The 18,891-nt window shown below is 37.4% G+C and overlaps 1 protein-coding gene across 1 annotated transcript in view; it reads right to left on the minus strand.

Annotated features, from left to right (window-relative positions):
- Positions 1 to 1,270: 1,270 nt before the first annotated feature.
- The window catches only part of ORC5 (origin recognition complex subunit 5), a 74,569-nt gene continuing 56,948 nt past the window's right edge, over positions 1,271 to 18,891 (minus strand). The window contains exons 13-14 of the mRNA XM_081244896.1: positions 11,670 to 11,782; positions 1,271 to 3,593 (exon numbers count right to left, since the gene is read on the minus strand). Of these exons, the coding sequence (XP_081101022.1) occupies positions 3,548 to 3,593; positions 11,670 to 11,782 (159 nt within the window). The 3' untranslated portion in view covers positions 1,271 to 3,547. The remainder of the gene's footprint in view (positions 3,594 to 11,669; positions 11,783 to 18,891) is intronic.

The following is an 18,891-nucleotide window of genomic DNA, read 5'->3' on the forward strand; positions in this document are numbered from 1 at the left end:
AAATGAACACTAACTGTGCATTGAGGGCATTTAACAGCAAATTTGAGTGAAATGTTGATATCTTGATAGCAAAGATTTCTTTGAGCTCTACTAAGCGTTTCTGAAAGCAAATTGTGTCAGCAGACTGAAATTACATACAAAATTATCTAAACTATTTTACATATGATACAGTCACACTTTGTAGGAGATAAAGTTTTCAAAATGTAGGGGATGAAGCTGAATAATATCAACCTCTGGTTAATTACCTCCAATCTAAGTCTCTGCTCATGGAAAAAGGCATAAGATGCAACTATGGTACTCAACAGTGTGAGACTTCAGGTAAAAGCAGAGGATGCTATTACAGCCCTGGTCAAATACATGGGCAGTTGTGGCATTTCATCTACTATTTTAGAGACTCTCTGAGTACTTAATGCAATAAGGGATGCATTATTCCTGGACTTGGTCCATTACTTTTCTTTGCATAGTACAAGCAGAGTAGGGCATACCTTGGAGTAACAAAGGAGGCTTCTTCTTATGCTGAGCTTTCCTTGCTCCAGACCACCTTAATTACATTAAACAGTTGTTGGTTAACTAAATCCGTCGGAGGTATACCACTAATTGTACAGCCATCACACCTTGAGGGCAAACAATGTAACTCCTCAGTCACCTGCTCTCTGATTGATCATTCTCAGTTCATGCTTTTGACTATTCAACAAGATCCTGAAACATAAGTAATGAAACCTACATGTGAATTAGAACCCAGTAGAAAATCCTTCAGTTCTAAAAATAAAAATCCAAGGTATTGTGTCCATTTGAATAGTTCAAAAATTTTTAACAAGAAATAAGTATCCTAGATAGGATTAGGTAAGAGTACCTCTTCTCTATTTAGTTGGAATGTTGTCATATTCTGTCACTTAACTCCTTTCGAGGTCACAAATATTTCATAATAATAGCTAACATTTATTGAGCACTTACAAAGTGTCAAGTACCTTACTTAGATCGGGGTTTCTCAACCTTGGCACTACTGATACTTTGGACCAGATAATTCTGTTGTGGGACATGCATTTAGGATGGTCAGGAGCATCCCAGGTCTCTACCCTCCCCTACCCCACACCCAGCTGTGACAACCAAAAATGTCTTCAGAAATTGCTAAATATTCTCTGGCCGGCAAAACTGCCTCCAGTTGAGATCTACCACCTTAAATATATCAACTTATTTATTAATTCTCCAAACAGCTGCATGAGGGAAGTTCTACTTTCCATTGTATCGGTGAGAAAACAAGAGGCACAGAGAGATTCAATAATTTATCTAACATCACACAGCTCCTAGAGATACAGCTGGTATTTGACAAAGGTAGTCTGACTAAAGAGCTCCAGCTCTTAACTGCTGCCCTAGAGACTTGACCCCTTTTTGACTTTTTAGGGCTTAATGAAAAGAGACTTGTTGGATCAGAATCCCTTCCAGAGTTACTGAAACGGAACTGTTTCAGCAATGAAGACTGATTCAGGGATTGAAACTAACTTGAAAATAAGAGGGGGAATAAGGTCTCCACCTTACTATGTATATCTGAGTCATGGTAATGGAAAGAAGACATTTTTTAAATGGAGGATCAACCATGTATAAAAAATCTAAAATCCCACAGCCTGGTAACTGTGTTCTTCTACCACCTAAATCATTTTTAGATCTAGGTAGAATAGATGCTTAATATAATTTAGGCACCTCCTCTTTTAACAGAAATATCTGGCCCACCAGCCAGCATCATTCTCATCATTAGATTCCCTCCCCTAATTGGAGATTTATATCTTCCAATTAGAAAATTCATTTGCAGATGACCCTTGTTAAAATGCTAATATCCACATTAAGCTCTGTTAGTCTCCGTTTAAATAAATTAATCAAGTTAGTTAGTGAGTCATTTAGCAAGCCATTAGTAAGTAAATTACAAAACATAAAGTTCTCATGGCCCAGTCAGAGGCAGGGAAAATCTGGTTACAAGGTGTTTTGCAGGGAAGCCATACATAGGGCTGGTGGCACAGTGTGGGGCAGTACAAGATAAGCAAGGTGCTGGGCGGGGGACAGGTGGCCAGCAGTGAGAAGGCAGGGAGAGTCACATACAGGAAACCTTGCCTCCTTTCTGTCTTCCCCAGTTCCCTATTTGACAATCTCTGTGCCCCCTCATATTCCAGAGTTCTTCCCTCAAAAGGCAGACTGGTCCCAGGCTATCCAAGAGAGCTGCACAGCAGACCTGCCACTTTATAGCAAACTACGAGGGGCTGAAAATCCCCGAAGTGGCATTGCTCTTCCTTGAATCAGCTACTCAAACTGCCTTCTACTTGAATGATACACAGATTTCTACGTGCAGTAAGCCTAAGCCTGAATTTGCAATGCACATGGCTCTTCCCTGGTCCTGGCTTCTACGAACATCTGTGGAACACAAAATTTCACCATTTTCCATGGGACAAGAGACACAGGGTGAGGGTGCTCCCTGCTATCTTGTGTAGGCAGACAAAAAGGAATTTCATTCCTTCTCCCCCTACTCAGGACCTCTAAATAAATGCAAGGAGACAACCACTCGTTTTCTTTGATCCAGAAAGTGCCAGTCACTACATGAAAAGGCTTCCTATTTGGGGTGCCTATTGTGAGAATTTTTCTTCAAAAAAAGAAAGAATAAAATGCAACTGAAATTTAAACTAGGCTCCGTAATTAAGCACTTTAAAGCTGCTCAAAATAATTTTCAAGCATTTACATGCTAACAGAAAATGTCTTAAAAAATATGAATAGACAAGAAAATCAGACCCAAGGTTCATAACTGATATAACAGGCAAAAATTTTATTGTGGAACTATTAAAGGCCAATGGTTAAAAAAAGGAAAGAAAACCATCATGCAGATTAAAAAGCTATGTTGGGTAGTTAATTGCAAAAGTGACCAGATAAACCTCACCTAAGCATACTGCAGTTATCAAAGTAGGCTTAGAGGTGGAAAGCTGCCCTATATCTGATCAAACTACCTTGCCTTTTGAGAAAATCAGGGTGAAAGATAAGCATATACAAACTTGGATCTTAAAAAAAAAAAAAAAAAAACTTCTACTTATTATATTTTGCAACTATGATTTTTTAAAGTGGTGGCCTTAGGAAAATCTGCTTTGGCAAGCAACTGCAGAGGCTCCTGTGGAGAGGAAGTGAAAAGACTGGGCTTATATACAAGGGCTGCTGGCACGTTCAAAGTGCAGGGGATAGTTCACAGAGTAAAATGTAGTCCTAAGTAAATGGGTTTCAGGCAATTTCAGTGTTAAGATAACATCATTAAGAGTAGAACAGATTGTGCTCAAACCCTGCTGTTTATAATTAACACGTTCCTTCCAAATACTCCAGGGTCCCTGGTAAATAGTCTTCTGCTCACATTCACCCAGACCAATCAGAGTATTTTCATCAGATTCCATGCTGGGCCAGCACCTGTCTGGACAAATCCAATAGAGCCAAAGAACTCCTCTCCCTGGCCAACTGAGTAGGTGGATGAACACAGCTTGGCTTAGTCATTGTCACAGTGTCCATATGGCTTTGAAGCTTGTTTTCACAAGAAATCATACAAGTATTTTATTATGTCAAAGTTCACCGTCCTATAAACAAAAACAGATAGTATGTTAGCATCCTTACCGCCTAGACTGCTCAGCTTTGTATGTATGATTCTGAGAATCACATGCAAAATAATTCACAACTATTGCTAAACAATCCTAAGATACTGTCAAAAGCATCATGATAGAATTGACATTATTTTTTTAAATGTCACTAGGAACAGAGTTTCTTTAAAAAGTTTTTTCCCCAACGCATAAAGTTTGCTTTTCTAAAAAAAGGGAACAAAGTTAGAATTATCCAACATTCTGTATTTCAGTTATACTACAGAAAGTTTGGATTTCATCTGAAAGCTATTTGCTTTTTGTCTAATAACCAGAATAAAGTAATTAGAGATGCAGAAGTATTTAAATCTTCTTTGCTTTTGAACATTGTTTATTTTCCAAAACACCTGTTTTCTCATTACATAATGCATAGAGCTCATCTGTCCTCATTTGTAGTTTCCATTCTTTTCAGTCTTTTAACACTGGCTGACCTGTGTGTGTATTGTAACTAAATCTGTATGATACAAGAATACAATACAACAAACAGACGATGTGAATGTATATTTTTGTACTCTGATGGCAGGCAGAATAAAATAGCAGGAAACAGAGACATATAATTATTTTCCTTTCTCTAAACTCATTCTTCACTATAAATATTCAGACTTGGAGGTTTATTATTTGAATAAATGGTCAAAATAATTAGATATAATGATCTAGCACTAAGTATAAAATTAAAGCCTTAAAGTATTCAACTCTACAAAAATAATCATCCATGTGAGAACAGCCTTTAAAGATGCACTAATTGCATGCTCTTATTTATTAAACCATCATCAATTAGTGTTTTTGTCTACCATTTTGTAATACACTTTCTAAAAAAGTTTCTAAGCAAATGACTGACATATCAAATATTTTTAAAAATCTGGAATGGGGAACTATAGATACTGCTTATGAAAACACATTTTAAAATAGCTCAAATGAGATGCTATGGCTATTGTGGTACCTAATGATGGAATGAAGAGTACTTTGTTTCATTACAATAGTGTCTCTTTGAAGAACACTAAAACTTTCCAAATTGTATAAAAACACTGCCAAAACAATTCTGTTATCATTAGCAGTAATAAAACAACTACAAATAGTTACTAAAATAAAAACTTATCTCAGGCATAAAGACACAAAAGGTATGGTTATTATATCATAAAGCTGTTTATTTTTATGTGCTTTTCTTTCATTCAACTCTAGAGCCCCACCAAATTTACTAGTAACAAGGTACCACTAACAAATCATTTTTTTAAAAATCATGAAAAGGTTCTTCATGACTGGTTGAAAAGATCTTTTTTAGAGGATTTTAGAAGGAGACATAGTAGGCTATTTTTACTCATAGGTAAAAAGGAAGGTTGAATTTGTATATCTCTCCAGGCACATTTCCCCACAATGATTTTGGGTCTTAAGGTTATAAACCTAAAGTGACAAGGTAAAGTGAACTTAATGTTAAGTTTTATTGTCTTTTGGATTTTTTTCTTTTTTTTTTTTTTGCATTGAGTGGAAAAGAAAAAGTTTAGAAGAAGCTAATACGAAAACAATTAAAATTCCAACACTATGGGACCAGAAGGCATTATTTGATAGACTATTACAAAGCCATACAAAATGGTCAATATGAAGCCGTAACTACAAAATTAAGAGAGGTAAGGAGAAAAGAGAATTGCAACTATGTTGTGATAGCTACAGAGAAATGTTTGTATAATGGACTAGTACTAGAACATAAACAAATGAAAATACTGTCATTTGTTAGTGGTAGGACTCCTTCATCTTATCTAATAATCTATTTAACACTGCAGCATAATTTATGCAATAAATTTTTCTTTTTAGAATGAATGGACTGACTTAAAAATACTAAGCAATTTACACTAAAAACATTTAAACACTTAAAAACACTAAGCATTTAGAGGTTCACTACATTCCATTTCTCTGCTTTGCTACTGGGAAGTACTCAAGCAAACTGAATCATACAGGTAAGATTTTTGAACTTTTAAAAACACTAAATTAATTGTGAAATGAATATGTAAGATCATTCCTCTAAGAAACATTTACTGCCCAAGATGTATGACTACCTTTCTCTATCATCCTTCCACCCCCCAGTATAAACAGGTGACTTACCCAACTGATCCCCACATATATTATTTTAAGACACAGCAGAATTTGATAGAATAACCACAGGGCAACATTAAAACTTAAATCACACATTCCAAAGATAGTTTTTAAATACTACAGGAGATTCTCTCTCTCATAGGACACAAATAATTATTTTCTAAAGTAAGCATCTAGAAAGAAACAGGATAAACAAAAATAATGTTGGTGGCACTCTGCCTAGGAGGAATTCTTAGACCAGAATTTAGAATACTTTACACTGTTCCTTGGTCAAGAACATTCTCTATGTCCTCCACCTCTTCCATGAATGAATGTTTTTGTTTTCCTCTTCCAGGCTTAACTGAAAGTTGGCTCCCCCCGAAGGACCAAGCCTCTTCTTCAGATCTTTCCAGTGAGGTGAGACTCTACTGCAGCCCACGCAGTCCTGGCAGGTGGGCTCGGTGTCCCAGTGCAAAAAGCTCGGTTCCTCTGAGTCTCAGACCATTCCACTAACCACCCTCTATCCCCTTGTCACCACCTCTTCGTCAGCTAATAATGCAGCACCCCGTTCAGTCTTCCTCTCCATCTCAAGATCTGCCTCAGCTTTAGTGACTTCACGGCACACTATCCCTCTCTCTTACCCTCCAGTGGAGACAACTAGTTCACGAACCTCTCTTCGCTTCCTCCTGATCTACAAGTAATTACTGAGTATTATGTGCCGGGCACTGAACTATTAGCCCTCTACTGGCTTTACTGCCTTCCTTCCCTTCCTAGCCTAACTCCATGGTTTGTCACTTCAAGCATTCATTTGCTAGCATCCGCTGAATTCACCTGGCAAAACCCCAATCCTATGTGATTTCAATTACAGCCCTTTGCTGTCCCAGTACCTGGCATATGGAATGCTGTTGGAGAAGATCACAAGTTTCACAGATTGCTGCCACTGTAAATTCAAGGTCAGGAACCTCAACTGGGCCCTCAACACTAGCATCAAGTTGCTTTCCTTGTCGGCACTTTCTCCCATTCCCCACAGCAGCTATTTCAAATATCCATATTCCTCTCAAACTGCCAGTACTTTTGCCCTTAGTCTCAATATTGCCTCCTCCTTTACAGGCAAAATAGAAAACATCAGATCAGACCTCCTTCAACTTCTTGCCCCCAAATCTCCCAATTCAGCTCCATCTGAATCCACCTGTTCCTCTTATTATAATGCAAAGGGATTCCCCTCTCTAATCTAGGCCTAGTTCTTTAACTAATGTTTCTAAATCCCATGTTTTACACCTTTTCAAGGACTTTGTGCTTTAAATTAATACCTCTCTTTTGTATCATTAACTCTCCTTCTCTACGAGTTCTTTCCTATCAGCATTTAAATATGCTCAGATCTTTAAAAAATAATTACCTGCTCACAACCCCACAACCTGTTTAGTAGGTAACAATCCTCTCTTCCTCTTTACAGCAAAAATATTCTAGAATGTAGGCACATGAGGATAGGATACAAATCTGTTATACTTCTTGCTATATCCCCAAAGCCTAGCATAGGGATTATAATGGACAACACAATAAATCTTAAGTGAATAAAAAGCATTCTATGTACTGCACCAACTTTCTTATAAATACGACTTAAATGCCCTATAACCTGACTTCTACTCCACTGTATCCCGAAAGTGTTCTTGATAAAGTTACAAATGACTGCTTTACCATTAAATCGGATAGACTTGGCCTCATTTCTTGACAAGTTTGACCATTACTCCCTTGCCTTAGGTTTTTCTACCTTTCTTGTATAATATACAACTTTTTATATCACTGTTTTGTCCACTTAAGCTTGTATGATGAATGTTTTCCTGTGTTTTTATCCTTCAAAATTATGATTTTAAATATCCACACAATGGTTTTTTGGTAAGAATATATAATAAATTACTGATCCATTCCCTTACTTTGGATATTTAGGTTGTGTCCTGTGATCTAATTGTTCATTCTCTGCCACGGGTGTCTGGAACTAGGGCTACCTACTTCATCTGTGCTAACTATCCTCGGGATCTCTGATCTCCACCAAACCTCGATTTGGAATGAAACTCTGTCTCCTTAGTAGCTCCCTTCTTCTTGCCGCCCCCAGGGTCAAGTCCACAATTGTTCCCTTTCATCTGACATTTTACTGCTAATCATGATTTTTAAAAAAACATGCAATACTTTGGACATTTGGCATATATTAAGTTTAAAGTCTTGTGCTGCGTTTGAGTAAGGCAATGACCGACACAGTCTCTGCTGTGAGTTTCATGGACTTATACTGCAGGGAGGAAGTTCTAATTACTGAATTAATTATTTACGTAAAATAATGATAAGTCTCAGAAGATAAGGGGACCTGCATAACTGTTTATAGTGTGTGTGTGCAGGCGTGAGCGATGGGAGGTCATTGTATGTTTGAGATGGCTTCTTCAAGGAAGAGACATTTAAACTGAAATCTAAAGGTTACGCAGCAGTTAGCTAGATAAAGGAGAGGAGTTGGGAAGTGCTGCATATGCAATGAATGATGTATATGAAGAACTGAACACAGCCAGAGCGGTTGAAGTGCAAATACCTAGGGGAGAAGATGTGCGGGGCAGGTGTGGATGGGCATAAAGGCCGGGGCCAGGTCACTGGGGCCTCGCCGGCTATTTTAAACATTCTGTCTTTTATCCGAAGAGTTATGGGAAACTATTGATATTAAAGACTTCTAAGTAGGAAGGTGATATGAAATTTTTATAAGATCATTCTGGCAATAGTGTGGACAACAAATTATAAGGGAATAAGAGTAGGCAGAAAACAATTAGGAAGCTACCAGAGAAGAGATGATGGTGGCCTGGTCTAGAGGGCTAACAGAACAAATGACAAAAGTGAATGAATTTGAGATACAACAGGAGGGACCCAACAGGCTCAAAAGGACTAATGCTTGGATACTGCGGGTATGGGAGTGAGAAATGTCAAAAATAACTCCCAGGTTTCAGGCCTGTGCAACACGGCAGACTGCAGTGCTAATCACTGAACCAGGGAACACTGGAGGAAAGCTGCATCACTCCTTTTTTGTTGGCAGGCAGAATCAGAGGTAGGAATTCCTGAGTTCAGTTTTGTAAATACATTGATATAGGTGGGAAACATCCAATAAAGGTCAAGAAAATTAGAAAAAAGGTCTAGCCTTAAAAAACTGGGGAGTACGATTAGTGCACAGATAGTTGTTGAAGCAGGGGTAAAGCTAAAATTACCTAGGAAAAAATATAATATGAAAAGAAAAAAGAGCCAAGTCTCACGGACCTGCTACATTTAAAGGTCAGGTGGAGAGGATATGCTGGCAAATGAGCTTCAGAAGAAACAGCCAAAGAATAAATATGAAAACCAGAAGACTGGAATCATGGGCTCTAGGAGAAGAGAGTTCTGAGAGACAGAGAGAGAGAGAGGTCAACCGTGCTGGGTGCCTGAAACAACAGAACAGATAGTCTGAGGACTGCAAAAGGTTCTGGTAAAAGGGAGGAGATGGAATTCAGAGCAGAAGTGGAAGAATCCACCTTAGACAGTAAGAGGATCCCAACCTGCTGATGCAGGAAAGACAGAAGATGGGCACCAATGTAGGTAGCTGAAGAAGTTCTCAACGGATAGTCTCGATTTAGCTCCGTGAAACAGTGCATGCTGAACTGAGTGAGTACAGACATTAGGACTTGTGGTTTGAATAGAGTCAAGAATCTAGGTTGAAAAGAAACCATGAACCACGTGCTCTACTGTTCAATACATGAGGTGGAATGGCTGGGAGGCTGGTCGAAGATCATCAGTCATAAGGAGAAGAGGAAAATAGAGCCAGACTGCAAGAGTCTCAAAGAAACCCACATTTTCACAAGAAATTGGGGGAAAGTAACAACCTAGAAATGGCAACAAGAAAAAAGGATAGCACTTAAAGAGCATCCAACCCTGAGGGTCTGCGGTTTGAGAAAGTAAGAAGCTACCAGTAGAGATAACTCTAGGGAAAGTAGTATCTCCAGGTAAGAATCAGGTTTTCATTAAGGCAGTGACAAAGAATATTAGGGAAAGATAAAAGGATGGGGGAGGGAGGGAAAAAATGGCAGGTTAAATCATCAGAAAAGAAGTACAAAAACATCACTGGGATGAGAGGGTGGATGAAGGCAGATGTAGAAAGAGGGAGGTGACTATTCTTTGGACACTGCCCATGGAAAGTAAGAAAGAGTAAACACATGTAACAAAGCAAGTTAGAGTTCCCAAGCTCTATGGCAAAATTCCAGGTCTACAATTCCTGCTCCCTTCTGAGGCTGTAAATGGATGTGCACTTCTCTGGATGTGTTTAATATCAATGATGCTGTGGATTAAGCAACACACAGTTCAGTTCGGTTCACTGCATATTCATCATATGGGGCACTCACAAACTTGTCCTGTACATGATTATGATGGCGCACAACACAACACATACACAGTCACGACAAAATCCCTGAAGTAAACATTCAGCATTCAAAAGTTATGCCTTTGACAGAGGCTCTTAAGATACAGAGTTTAAATACCATTATTTAGAAACAGAAAGTTCCTGCTTTATGGTCATGTGGAATGCATTCCAAAAAAGTTTCTGCTCAATTTCCTCAGTGTAAAAGTTTGCCCAGTTTTATCATAACAACACATTTCAAAACCCTCATTTCAAGTTTCAGAGTCTACATGTCATCAAAATGTCTCAATACCTGCTTCATAGTATCACAGAACTTATAACTCAGAAGAGACTTTGGGGCAGAGGCTGCCAACCTGTGGACTGCAGAAACTTTAAGAAACTGTAAAATTCATTAGAGGAGATCTGCAAATCCATACCTATGTCAAGCACTGGTTTTATTTTTAGGCTGAATAATGTTCCATGCCTATATATTATTAATTTTGAAACATACAAAAATACTTCCATGATTTTAAAAGAGTTTTAAAATGGAATCATCATATTCAAAAAGGTTGGGAAGACACTGAGTTACGGCTTGTCTTGTTCCACCTACCAGACTACCCACACACCACCTCTTCTACTACAAGTCTTGACAAACTGTTGCCCAGTTGCAACCATAATGGCTGGAACATTTTGCCTAACAGCAAGTACACCTCTTCATGAGGAAACTCGTTACATTTTTAGATAGCTTTCATTTTGACAGACATACTTTCCTCCCTTGAATTTCTAATGCTCTAGAATTATCAAGAATTCGTTTCATCCATTTTGCACATGACAGCCTCTGAAATACTTGAGGTGGTTACCATATCCTTCCTAAGCCTTTTCTCTCACACCTTGCCCCTCACTCAGGGATGTGACATGGTTCCTCATTCTACTACTCTCCTCCTGCCCCCTCAGCATGTACCCATTCAGTAATGCCCCCTTTTTAAAACTCCAAGCACAGCATAGCATACCACATTTGATCTGCCTATGGCAACACACAGTAGACCTATTATATCGCTTGAACAAGACACCAAGACTTTTAAAACCCTGCAGTCATCTAAAATACTTAGAACTTAAGCCAGGTCTCTTCCATCTTGTTTTAGTACCTATGAGGTTTTTTGTTTTTTGTTCTTTTAATGGAGGTAACAATGGTTTTTAACATTATATAAGTTTCATGTGTAACTGTATTTTGACTTCTGTATACACTACAGTACATACTAGTTTTTTGTAGTCAACTGCCCATTAAATCCTACCTTGCTACTATGTGACCATTATTTCAGTCTGTTAAGGTCTCTCAGAATCTTGATTTTTTGCCATATAACATGTTAGCTAATTCTCCCAATTTTATGTCATTTGTAAATTTGATGAGAGGGTTCATTCTACAGTGAAACTTATGCATTCTTGGCACTAAAATGACCTTTTCTTGCTTAAATGACTAATGACATTACATTAGAAAGATTAATTTTTATATTTAGTATATCATTTACATAATTTGACATTTAGGTTAACAATTATTCTACACTTACCTAGCAATAGCTCTGATGAAGTCTAGAGATACTGTGCATTTGTATTTTGGTCCATCAAGCTGATCGTCATGGCCAACCAGGGTTAATAGCTGAAGAGTCACTAAAGAGGTAATCTAAAAATAAGAAAGCATTTTTATAAGAAAATGGTTTAATCAGATTACATGATGCCCTTGTTTCTGAAATAGTTTATACTTTGATAAAGATATAGAACTGAATTCACAAGAACATCTGCAAAGAATATGACTACTTTGAAATTTGTATATACAAATTTGTACATATGCTTAAAGTCTTAGTTAAACCAATGATCAACCTTTAAGGACTCCACTAAAGACAAATTTATTTCATTTAATGACACACGACTGCTAACCTTTAAAAACTATAAACAAAGGACATTCCTTCTCTCCATAAAAAATTTATGAAGTTTCTACCTAAATAGCTCAGAATAGCAAATCTGGACTCCCTTGAGAATTGAGCAGTTAAAATGTGAAAGTGGGCCTTTTTCAGAGCTGGATAGCTGGTTACGTAAGAAATACATCCTTCAGACCTGGACTTAGTCTTCTTTTAAAACATCACCAACTAGGTAGTCAGGAAAACACCGGGTGGATTAATACTGGCAAAAGCAAAAGTGTATTTTGACAGGTCAAAATCAAAATAACTTCACATGCATAAGGCCAACAAAAGTGTTAAATGCTCTGAAATCCAAGAAAGAAAGCTGACCCAAGAGCTGAAATTCTTTGAGTAGCCCATTCTCTTCTCCCAATTTTTTATTCTCATCTCCTGCAGGCCAACAGAAAAAAGAAACCAGCAATGGCAAGAAGATCTGGAGACTTGGTGACCTGTAACTGCCCGTGGCAATATAAGGGATAACAGTTATAGTATCCGTAATACCTAATCATGTGTCTTAGGAATAAAAAAATGCTCGCTTAACTTGAGATCAATACCTTGAGATGCAGTAAACATTCTGAGTAATAAAAACAGTAATAGTGGTAGTGATTTGCTTCGTACCAAGTACCTATACACAGCATCTCATTTATTCCTCTTGACCCTACAAGGTGGACACTATCATACTCATTTTACGAACGAGCCTTAGAGATGTTAAGTAACTTTCCTCAGATCCCAGAACTGGAGGTGGCTTAACAAGAATTCAAACCTAGAGTGCTTGCTCACCATATTATGCTGCAAAGACTCCACTATGTTTCCCATTACAATTTTTTTTTTTTTTTTTTTTGCGGTACGCGGGCCTCTCACTGTTGTGGCCACTCCTGTTGCGGAGCACAGGCTCCGGACGCGCAGGCTCAGCGGCCATGGCTCACGGACCCAGCTGCTCCGCAGCATGTGGGATCTTCCCGGACCGGGGCATGGACCCGTGTCCCCTGCATTGGCAGGCGGACTCTCAATTTTTTAACTTTATTATTATTATTATTATTTTGGCTGCGCCACGCAGCTTGCAGAATCTGTTCCCTGACCAGGGATCGAACCCGGGCACGGCAGTGAAAGCACCAAATCCTAACCACTAGACCACCAGGGAACTCCCTCCCATTACAATTTCAAAGGGAAAACTGTTACGCAGTGTTCAGTCGGCTGTCATTACTTTATTAACAATTTTTTAAATGAATATATGGATAGATTACCACAGTATTTTATGTATAGAAAATACTACATTTAGCAAATGTAAAACATTTTTTCAATTAGAAAAACATTTTGTATCAATACATCGAAATATGAAGCTGTGCATTCAAAAGGCTAAGACTTTAATTTCTAATATTACAAATTAGATTATGTCTTGAAACATTTATTTTTTTAAGTAAATTTATTTATTTTTGGCTGCACTGGGTCTTCGCTGCTGCGCACAGGCTTTCTCTAGTTGCTGCGAGCGGGGGCTACTCTTCATTGCGATGAGCAGGCTTCTCACTGCGATGGCTTCTCTTGTTGCGGAGCATGGGCTCTAGGTGCACGGGCTTCTGTAGTCGTGGTTCGTGTGCTCTAGAGCAAAGGCTCAGTAGTTGTGGTGCACGGGCTTAGGTGCTCCACGGCATGTGGGATCTTCTCGGACCAGGGCTTGAACCCATGTCCCCTGCACTGGCAGGCAGATTCTTAACCACTGCGCCAACAGGGAAGTCCAGAAACATTTTTTATAGATGTTCTATGCGTTGAAAAGAACATGTATTTTGAAGCTGTTACGCTCTCCATTCTACATATATTAGATCAAGCATGTCTGTGTTGTTGAAATCTTATAAACATCATTTTTTATCTACTTGAGAGAGGTACTAAAATTCTCCCCTTATAATAAGAAGTTTGTCCTTTTCTCTTTATAATTGTTAGTTTTTGCTTTATATTTTTGAATCTATGTTATTTGATGCATACTTTTAAAATTATAATGTTTTGCTGTCAAATTAAACCTTTTCATTATCTTCTTCTTTTCAAAAGTAATGGCTTTGCCTTAAAGTGTGTTTTTTTCTAATATTAATATACCTATATCAGCATTCTTTTAGGTGCTAATCTTCTTTCGTATGTACTTTTCATCATTTTACTTTCAGGTTTTGTCTTTTCTTAACTTTAGATAGTGCTCACATAAACAACATGTAGTGTGATTTTCTTTTTATAGTCAGTCTAACAACAGTCCTTTTGGCTGGACTATATATACTCCATTTGCTTTCACTGTAAAGATATTCTAAAATTTTATTTCTACCATTATGTCAAGCTTTCTATTTCTCCTTCTTCTGTGTCTTTCTTATTCCTTTCTTGCCTTTTATTGAACTGAATTATAATATTTTGAGGACTGCCCTGGTGGTCCAGTGGTTAAGACTCTGTACTTCCAAGGCAGGGGGCATGGGTTTGATCCCTGGTGGGGGAACTAATGTCACATATGCCGTGGGGTGCGGCCAGAAAAAAAAAAATTTAATCCCCACTGAGATGTAGACATTCGAGAAAACACTTGAAAAAGATGGAAAAAAGATATGAATTATAATATTTTTTCATTCTATTGTTTTACTCTATTACCTTGGAAATAGTTTTATACTCTAATTTCCATTTTAATTTTTTCTTTGGCCCCCAAGCTATTTAAGAATTCCTCTTTAATTTTCAACTCATAAAGTTCCTCTAGTATTCTTCTGATTCCTTTTTAAGGGGGGGATATCACAGAATGTAGTCTGTATGCTACCAATCCTTTGAAATTTGATGAGAAAGCTGGATTCTTCAGGGGGAAAGGAGAGGGCACAGGGACACGAATGCCACTGTGGCAGAGTGAAATTGACCACAGTGGTCACTCTGCCTGTCCTGCCTGCCAAGCCCCTTCCCTCTTTGTCCCAAGAATGTCTTCAGCTGATGGCAAATGAGTGAAAAACATGCCCACAAAATGGGATGACCATCATAGGCAAACAAGGTGGAGTGAGACAAGAGTTTTCTCTCTTACTTATACACATACTTATATCCTATCCTCCATTTTGCCTCTTGGACTGCAAAGCCTAAAATATTGACTATGTGGGCCTTTTACTGAAAAAGTTTGCCAACCTCAGCATTTAAAAAATTGCTAGATTCAGATAATTAATTTAACCAATGTAGAAATCGAGATGTTCAGTGACTTGTCCAAAATGATAATGACTAGATAATGACAGAAACTTACTTGACTAGGATTTAGGTCTCCTAACTACAATTCCAAAACTTATGAAAAGCATGACTAAAATGCGATCATAGCTGAGAGCTAACTTCTAATAAGTTGTATTATAATCTTGCCTGAATAAAGAATGTGTTAAAAGAATGAGCATGATCTGTAAAAACGGGAGTGTTCAAGAGAACAGACCTGTCAGTGTGCCTCCAGCCAACAGGACCAAGGGATCCTTACCCATTAACTTGGAAATCTGGTATGTGCTGTAAGTATGTGCTCACCGTGGAGGTGTAGTTGTCCAGCTGTCATTCTGTTAATGATTTTCTTAGTAATGTTTTATATGCACATATGAGTAAAGCTGATGAAAAGGTAAAAAAAAAATGTCAAGTTACTCAACATTTTTATAAATGTGCTCCCATTTACCTAGTTTAGGAGTTAAGTTTAATGAAACAGAAAATTAAGTTGGTTGTTAAAAATGTGTGAAATAGGGCCTCCCTGGTGGCGCAGTGGTTGAGAGTCCGCCTGCCGATGCAGGGGATACGGGTTCGTGCCCCGGTCTGGGAGGATCCCATATGCTGCGGAGCGGCTGGGCCCGTGAGCCATGGCCTCTGGGCCTGCGCGTCCGGAGCCTGTGCTCCGCAACGGGAGAGGCCACAACAGTGAGAGGCCCGCATACCGCAAAAAGAAAAAAAAAAAAAAAAAAAAAAAATGTGTGAAATAGTATTGTGCTCATTAAATGAGGTCATCTGTAAAGCAACTTAACACAGTGCCTGTAACACAGTTAGTATTCAATAATATGAGCTACTATTTATACTATTACCATGTATTAGCACTACTTTTTAATTTCAAATTTAATGACTAGGTTTCTTTTCTAATAGCCCATTAATTTACTGAAAACTCACTGTATTTCATTTGAAAACAGTTTCACATATATATATATATATATATATCCTATTGCTTTCTGAATAATATGCCATGCTTGTTTAGAAAATAAAAAATAAAACTATCTGCAGGTTTAAAATATATGAGATTTATAAATATTGACAACAAACTATTGGTTACCTGTGGGGAGAAAGATGAGGGGAGGGACAAGAGTAGGGAATTAAATGGTAAAAACTACTATGTATAAAATAAATAAATTACAGGATATATTGTACAGCACAAGGAATATAGCAAATATTTTATAATAACTTTAAATGGAGTATAATGCCCCAAAATATTAAATCACCATGTTCTACACCTGAAACTAACATAATATTATAAACCAACTATATTTTAATTTAAAAAATACTTCTGAACAGGTCAAGAAAAGTAATGTGCATATATATAAATTACTTTGGAGAAACACTCAATGTGTCAATTTCACCAGGAAATGAAGTAGATTAAAAAAATGAATTGACCAATAAAACCTGTATGAAAAATATAACAAATTAAAAATTATATGGCAGATTAGACCCAGATGTAGAGAAAATTAAGGAATATGAGGATAGTTCTGAAGAAATGATACAGAATGCAAACTAAAGAGGTGAAAAAAAGAGAAAATATGAAAGAGGTTAAAAAATAGAAAAGACAAAGTGAGAAGATCTAACATATTCCTAATCAAAGATCAAGAAGGAAAAGAGAGATGGAAAGAATAGGCCAGAAGTAATATCTGAAAAGACAATGGATGAAAATTCATTCAAAAAGATTAAAAACACCAAATCACAGAATTAAAGGACCAAATAAATATAAACAAGGAAAAATCAAAAGAAATCCATACCTAGACGCATCATAGTGAAAGTACAGAACACCGAAGATAACGAGTTCTTAAAAGTAGCTAGAGGGCTTCCCTGGTGGCGCAGTGATTGAGAGTCCGCCTGCCGATGCAGGGGACACGGGTTCGTGCCCCGGTCCGGGAAGATCCCACGTGCCGCGGAGCGGCTGGGCCCGTGAGCCATGGCCGCTGAGCCTGCGCGTTCGGAGCCTGTGCTCCGCAACGGGAGAGGCCACAACAGTGAGAGGCCCGTGTACCGCAAAAAAAAAAAAAAAAGAAAAAAAAAAGTAGCTAGAAAAGGAAAAACAGATTATCTTCACAGGACTGGCAACTGGACTGACAGGTGTTTTAAGAACAACGATGACAGATGATAATTGAGAAGCTAATTTAAAAAAACAAAATGGTGCCAGGTATCACAACAGTAACAGAATTTGCTGTTTTCTCAGGTTTTGTTTTTCTACTTTTTTTTTTTAATGGAGTGCGCTGGATGTCTCTATAATTTTGTTCAGATGACTGCAGAAGCTGGAAAAGCTGTTGTTGCTATTCATGCATAACATACTGCTATTGGTCTTTTTATATAAATAAATAAGTCCATCTATCTATATACATATATATATAATTTGAATTTTTGGAAACTTTAGCTGTGCTGTCAACTTTGGAGAAGTATCCCAGTTGTACTGTGTTGGGTTGGCATTGTACAGAAATCAACAGCCATATTGGTCTAGAAATGTTAAACATAATTTTTTCCATTTGTACAGGGGTAACGCACTGTATTAAATATGTAAGGTCTTATCTACATGGGTTTGATTACAGAAACTAATAAAGTTTTTTCTAAATTAGAAAAAAGAATAATGATGAAAGACATAAAATAGTGGTGTATTTTCAACATACTGAAGAAAGTAACTGTTAACTCAGAACCGTATGGCCAGAAAAAACAATCGTTTAAGACTGAGAATGAAATAAAAGGCACATTTCCAAACTAAGAACAACCAAAGGTTTGCTATCAAAAGATTCCTATTCACTCAAATTCCTAAAATGTACCTCCAGGTGAAAGTAAAGGAATCCAAGTTGGAAGGTCTGAAGTGCAAGAAGGAATGAAGAATGAAGAAACTGATAAATGTGATGGTAAATCTAAATTAATTTGCCTGTTTAGGTGACAACAATACTATATTCTGGGTTTAAAAATAGGATTAAAGTGCACAATACCAGTAATACATAACTTGGGAGTGGACAAAATGAAGTTAAAATGTCCAAGGTCCTATGGTATCTGAGAGAATAAAGGTACTCACTAAATTTTGACTTTGATAAGTATGAATGTTATAATATTTATAGTAACAACTAAGAGAACAGAAACAAGTGTATGTACTTTAAATTAGAAGGGGAAACCTGAACTAGAAAAATCAAAAAGAAAGTAAGAAGAAGAAACAAAAATAGGTAAGACAAATATAAAGTATAAAACAAGATAATAGATATAAACAGAATTACATCAGTAATTATATTAAAAGGTAACTAACTTTTACAAATAAAAGGCAAAGATTAAGTGACTGAAAAAATAAATCCAACTATATACTGTTTAGGAGAGATACATCTAAACCAGAAGAATATGGGAAGGTTAAAAGTCAAAGAACAAAATGAGATACATGAAGCAAACTAAAGAGAAAGAAAAATGATGAAGGTGTCTTCATGCTGACAAAAGAGAATTAAAAAGAGATTTAAAGAAGGGTTCACTTAGTAATGACAGAATGCAGGCCCTGAGCTCCTATCTCTCACAAGATGAGTGGCTTGAGACCCTCACTATGAAGGGATGAGACACAGAACAGGATGAGCAGCCAAGGAATAATGGGATCTTTGGGGGAAACTGAGTA

This window comes from Mesoplodon bidens (genome assembly GCF_964165515.1).
Source record: "Mesoplodon bidens genome assembly, chromosome: 9".
NCBI classification, from domain to species: domain Eukaryota; kingdom Metazoa; phylum Chordata; class Mammalia; order Artiodactyla; family Ziphiidae; genus Mesoplodon; species Mesoplodon bidens.